Here is a 1,684-nt window from a genome sequence, read left to right as displayed (position 1 = left end):
CCGAAGTGGTGCTGTGGCTCAAGTGGTAGAGCGCTAGCCATGAGCTGAAGAGCTGAGGGACAGCACCCAGGCCCAGAGTCAGGCCCCACGATCAGACCCAAAAAACAAAAAAAATGTAAGAATAGCTGATGGGTGGATACCACCCAGTGACTCACACCTATAGTCCTAGCTACGCAAGAGGCTGAGATCTGAGGATTGCAATCAAAGCAGACCTGGGCAGGGCTGTGAGAGTCTTTTCTCCAATTAATCACCACGAAGCTGGAAGTGAAGGTGTGGCTCAAGTGGTAGAGCACTAGCTTTCAGTGGGGAAGAAAAAAAAAAACAACTAAGGGACAGGGCCTAGGCCCTGAGTTCAAGCCCCAATACTGGAATGAGAAAGAGAAAATAAAAATTCAAGCATATGGAAGCATGAGATGAGCCAGGCACCAGTGGATCACACCTATAATTCTAGCTACTCAGAAGTCTGAGTTTTGAGGATCTCAATTTGAAGTCATCCTAAGCAAGAAAGTCCATGAGACTCTTGTCTCCAATTAACCAACAAAAAAGCTGAATATAGAGTTGTGGTTTAACTGGTAGAGTGCTGGCCTTGAGCAAAACAAGCTCAGGGACAGCACCCAGGTCCTGAATTTAAACCCCAGAACTAATACCCAAAAAAGGTCTGGAAGTATGAATGGATAGGTGGATGGCTAAGAGGATGGATGGATGATGGCCAGATGAGAGGATGGCCAAATGGGAGAGATGATGGACATATAAGCAGAAGAGAGGATAGATGAATGGATCCAAGAAAGGAAGAATGGATAGAAAGGAGTCTTGATGGAGGGAGAATGACTGGGAGAATAGATATCTGAACAGGAAGGTAGATAGATCTGATGAAAAATGAAAGGAGAGAAGTAAAGGAAGGGACTTCAGGGTGCCTGTGTCACACTGTCTAGTACCCAACCCTTGCCGCACCCCACCTTGTACCTTGTCACCCTCCAGGCCATCGGCTGGAGTATCACCCTGTTTCTGATTGTGGTGGCCTTCCTGGCTCGCTGTCTGAGACCATGTTTTGACCAGACAGTCTTCCTGCAACGTAGATACTGGAGCAACTACGTGGACCTAGAGCAGAAGCTCTTTGATGAGACCTGTTGTGAGCATGCGCGGGACTTCGCACACCGCTGTGTGCTGCACTTCTTCGCCAGCATGCAGAGTGAGCTGTGGGTTCGGGGGCTGCATCGGGATCCTGCAGACCAAAGCCTGGAGCCCCCCAAGTCTTCAGAGTCCCCAGAGGACCTTGATGGAGGAAGCGGGAAGGCCCACCTGCGTGCAGTCTGCAGTCGAGAGAAGATGGACCATCTTCTAAGCACCTGGTACTCCAACAAACCACCACTGGACCTTGTAGCATCCTCTAGGCACTGGGGGGCTAGCCTCAACCACCGTGTCCCCATGGTGGTCCCCAGAACCAGGCTATCCCAGCACACAGATGTGTAGAGACCCTCTTGAGCTTGAACAGTCACAATGTTCCCAAGTGAAATGCCCATGCTGACACATATCTGGGGTCAGCCTACCCTTGTTGCCTCCTCGAATAGCTGCTTGGTTTTCGGAGTGTGGCCTGCTGTGTGGGCATCATTCCCTTTGTGCTCTAGTGAAATGCAGGCTCTGACCCAGTGCCTCCAATGCTGGGTACCACAATTGCATTTTTTTG

General features: G+C 50.1%; 1 protein-coding gene across 1 annotated transcript in view; it reads left to right on the top strand.

Annotated features, from left to right (window-relative positions):
• Nucleotides 1-1,470, top strand: part of Calhm3 (calcium homeostasis modulator 3) — a 3,616-nt gene extending 2,146 nt beyond the window's left edge. Inside the window, exon 3 of the mRNA XM_013017709.1 lies at nt 979-1,470. Within this exon, the coding sequence (XP_012873163.1) occupies nt 979-1,470 (492 nt within the window). The remainder of the gene's footprint in view (nt 1-978) is intronic.
• Nucleotides 1,471-1,684: the final 214 nt, after the last annotated feature.

The sequence above is a fragment of the Dipodomys ordii genome, unplaced genomic scaffold, assembly GCF_000151885.1.
Source record: "Dipodomys ordii isolate 6190 unplaced genomic scaffold, Dord_2.0 Scaffold36, whole genome shotgun sequence".
In the NCBI taxonomy this organism is placed as follows: Eukaryota; Metazoa; Chordata; class Mammalia; order Rodentia; family Heteromyidae; genus Dipodomys; species Dipodomys ordii.
This window is presented reverse-complemented; position numbering and strand designations above follow the sequence as displayed.